The sequence below is a fragment of the Penaeus vannamei genome, chromosome 21 (genome assembly GCF_042767895.1).
Source record: "Penaeus vannamei isolate JL-2024 chromosome 21, ASM4276789v1, whole genome shotgun sequence".
NCBI classification, from domain to species: Eukaryota; Metazoa; Arthropoda; class Malacostraca; order Decapoda; family Penaeidae; genus Penaeus; species Penaeus vannamei.
This window is the reverse complement of record NC_091569.1, coordinates 31,777,783-31,780,282: the sequence shown is the minus strand read 5'-3', so window position 1 is coordinate 31,780,282 and position 2,500 is coordinate 31,777,783. Positions and strand designations below refer to the sequence as shown.

At 45.0% G+C, this 2,500-nt stretch overlaps 1 protein-coding gene across 2 annotated transcripts in view; it reads right to left on the bottom strand.

The window, feature by feature from the left end:
• Window positions 1–2,500, bottom strand: part of LOC113829514 (uncharacterized) — a 30,450-nt gene that overhangs the window by 22,427 nt on the left and 5,523 nt on the right. For both annotated transcript variants that reach the window (XM_070136093.1, XM_070136094.1), the window contains exons 3-4: window positions 1,059–1,227; window positions 621–795 (exon numbers count right to left, since the gene is read on the bottom strand). In XM_070136093.1, the coding sequence (XP_069992194.1) occupies window positions 621–795; window positions 1,059–1,227 (344 nt within the window). The remainder of the gene's footprint in view (window positions 1–620; window positions 796–1,058; window positions 1,228–2,500) is intronic.

Below are 2,500 nucleotides of genomic sequence, written 5' to 3'. Positions count from 1 at the left end.
CGAACGAGCGTGCACGTGTGAGTGTTCGCCACGCCCCGACGTAAATGTACGCGTGTAATGATGCGTTCGGAACTGCTCGTCTATCTCGTCCAGACAACTTGTCCAGGACCAGCAGGACGAGATGCGCCGCGTTCGGAACCTCCAAGACCCTTTCTGCCCAGAATGCAACCGGCTCGAATGTAAACATTCACTTTTTTATCATACCGGTGTCTTTATTTTACACGCTGCATAGGCTTTGTAACTCAATTGATGCACATTTAACTTACCTGCAACTGACAAACACAAAAATATCCTTTGATAACACCAATTAAGGGTCATAAAATTACCCACCAATATCTTGTGGTTACCTGCAACTGTCAATGTTTACATACAAAATCTATTGTGACGTCATCTCGTCCTGCTCGGCCACCTTCGCAGGAGGGCGAGTTGGACGAGCCAGACTACTTGTCCGGGACGAGATAGTGGAGGTTCCGAACGGTCAAAACATCTCGTCCAACTGGTCTGGACGAGATAAACGAGCAGTTCCGAACGCGCCATAAGTACCTAGACTTCCTCCTTCCTTCCCATCCCCTTCCCATCCCCTTCAAGACTTCCTCCTTCCTTCCCATCCCCTTCCTCACCCGTATCCTCCAATTCAAACTCAGGATCGAGCACGCCCCTCTCCCGGTTGCCCTCCTCGAGCTGCTGGTAAGGATACTGCTGCTGGGGATACTTGTACAGGAACTTCATGTAGGAGTGCGTCGGGGTCGAGTCCAGGTAGTAGTAGAGTTCCTTCACATCCTCGCCGTGGTTTCCCTGCAGGAGGAAAGGGGGAAGATTATTATTATTATTATTATCATTATTATTAGTTTCCCTGTAAGAGGAAGGGGGATTAATATTATTATTATTATCATTATCATTATTAGTAATAGTATTATCATTTATCATCACCATCACGATCACAATCATCATTATCACCCTCAACATCATCACAATGAACACCAACATCACCATCACCCTCACCATCATAATCATACTCACCATCACCATCACCATCATCACCCCCCCCCCCTCCTCACCTGGGGTCCCGTCAAGCCGAAGAGCCGTTCTTTGAGAATGGGATCGCGGCCGTTCCAGAGCGCGACGCTGTAGCAGAGACGCCCACGCCGGTCGCACATGCCCGCGATGCCGTCCTCGCCCCAGCGGTACGCCCGTGAGCGAGCGTGGTCATGGGGGAAGTAGTCCCAGCTGGAGGTCAGGTCAGGTCAGGATTTCTAGCATTGATGTGTGGGTTTGTGATTGTGATTGTGGTTATGATTGTGATTATAATTATGATTATTTTTCTTATGGCTTTGCCTGTTATTAATACCTAAAGCTTATTGTTATTGTTACCTAAAGATTATCATTATTACCTAAAGCTTATGATTATTACCCAAAGTTTATTATTACCAAAAGTTTATTATTATTACCTAAAGCTAATTACTATTACCTAAAGCTTACGATTATTACCAAAAACTTGATTTGTGGTTATGATTATTTATATTTTTGTTTTCATCTTACACTAGAGCAGTCATTAGTGAAGAACCGGCATAAACATATGAAAAGCTAAAGACTGTAAAAATAAGAAATAGGTCATAGAAGGGGGGGGAGGAAGAGGAAGAAGAGGAGGAGGAGGATGAAGAAGAAGAAGAAAGTGATGATGAAGATGAGGAGGAAAAGGAGAAGGAGGAGGATGAAGAAGAATGTGATGAGGATGAAGATGACGGTGAAGGTGAAGATGAAGATGAAAAAGAAGAAGAAGAGGAGGAAAAGGAGGAGGAGGAAGAAGAAGAAAGTGATGAAGATGAAGATAAAGAAGAAGAAGAGGAGGAGGAGGAGGAATTAGAAAGAGATGAAGTAAAGAAAACGAGATGAATGGGAAAAAAACACTACACAAGGAAACAAAACCAAGAGTGTCTTAGAAAACGGGGAAAAGACGCAACCCACAGAGTTTACCGTAAGAGTAGACAGTGGTGTCGAATGGGAATTACATGCTTCATCCTCATTCCTGTGTAGTTGCGGCCCACGAGTCTGAATGCCTAAGGTTCTACGTGAGAACTCGCTACTAATATTTCCTACAGCAAATGTCAATGATCTTACATAGAGGAGAGAGAGGGAGAGAGGGGGGAGGGAGAGAGAGAGGGAGAGGGAGAGGGAGAGGGAGAGAGCGAGAGAGGGAGAGGGAGAGAGAGAGAGAGGGAGAGGGAGAGGGAGGGGGAGAGGGGGAGAGAGAGAGAGAGAGAGAGGGAGAGAGAGAGAGAGAGAGAGAGGGAGAGGGAGAGAGAGAGAGAGAGAGAGAGAGGAAGAGAGAGAGAGAGAGAGAGAGAGAGAGAGTGTATCTATGAACTTAGACTCAAGCGTGTTTCATTGGTGTGGAAAGGCAAAAACATTTTTTAACATAAACTATTATATTCTTTTATTTTCTCTTTTGTAGCCATTTCTGGGAAACCAGTAGTTCACCTAAAATTAACAGTGTAACTCC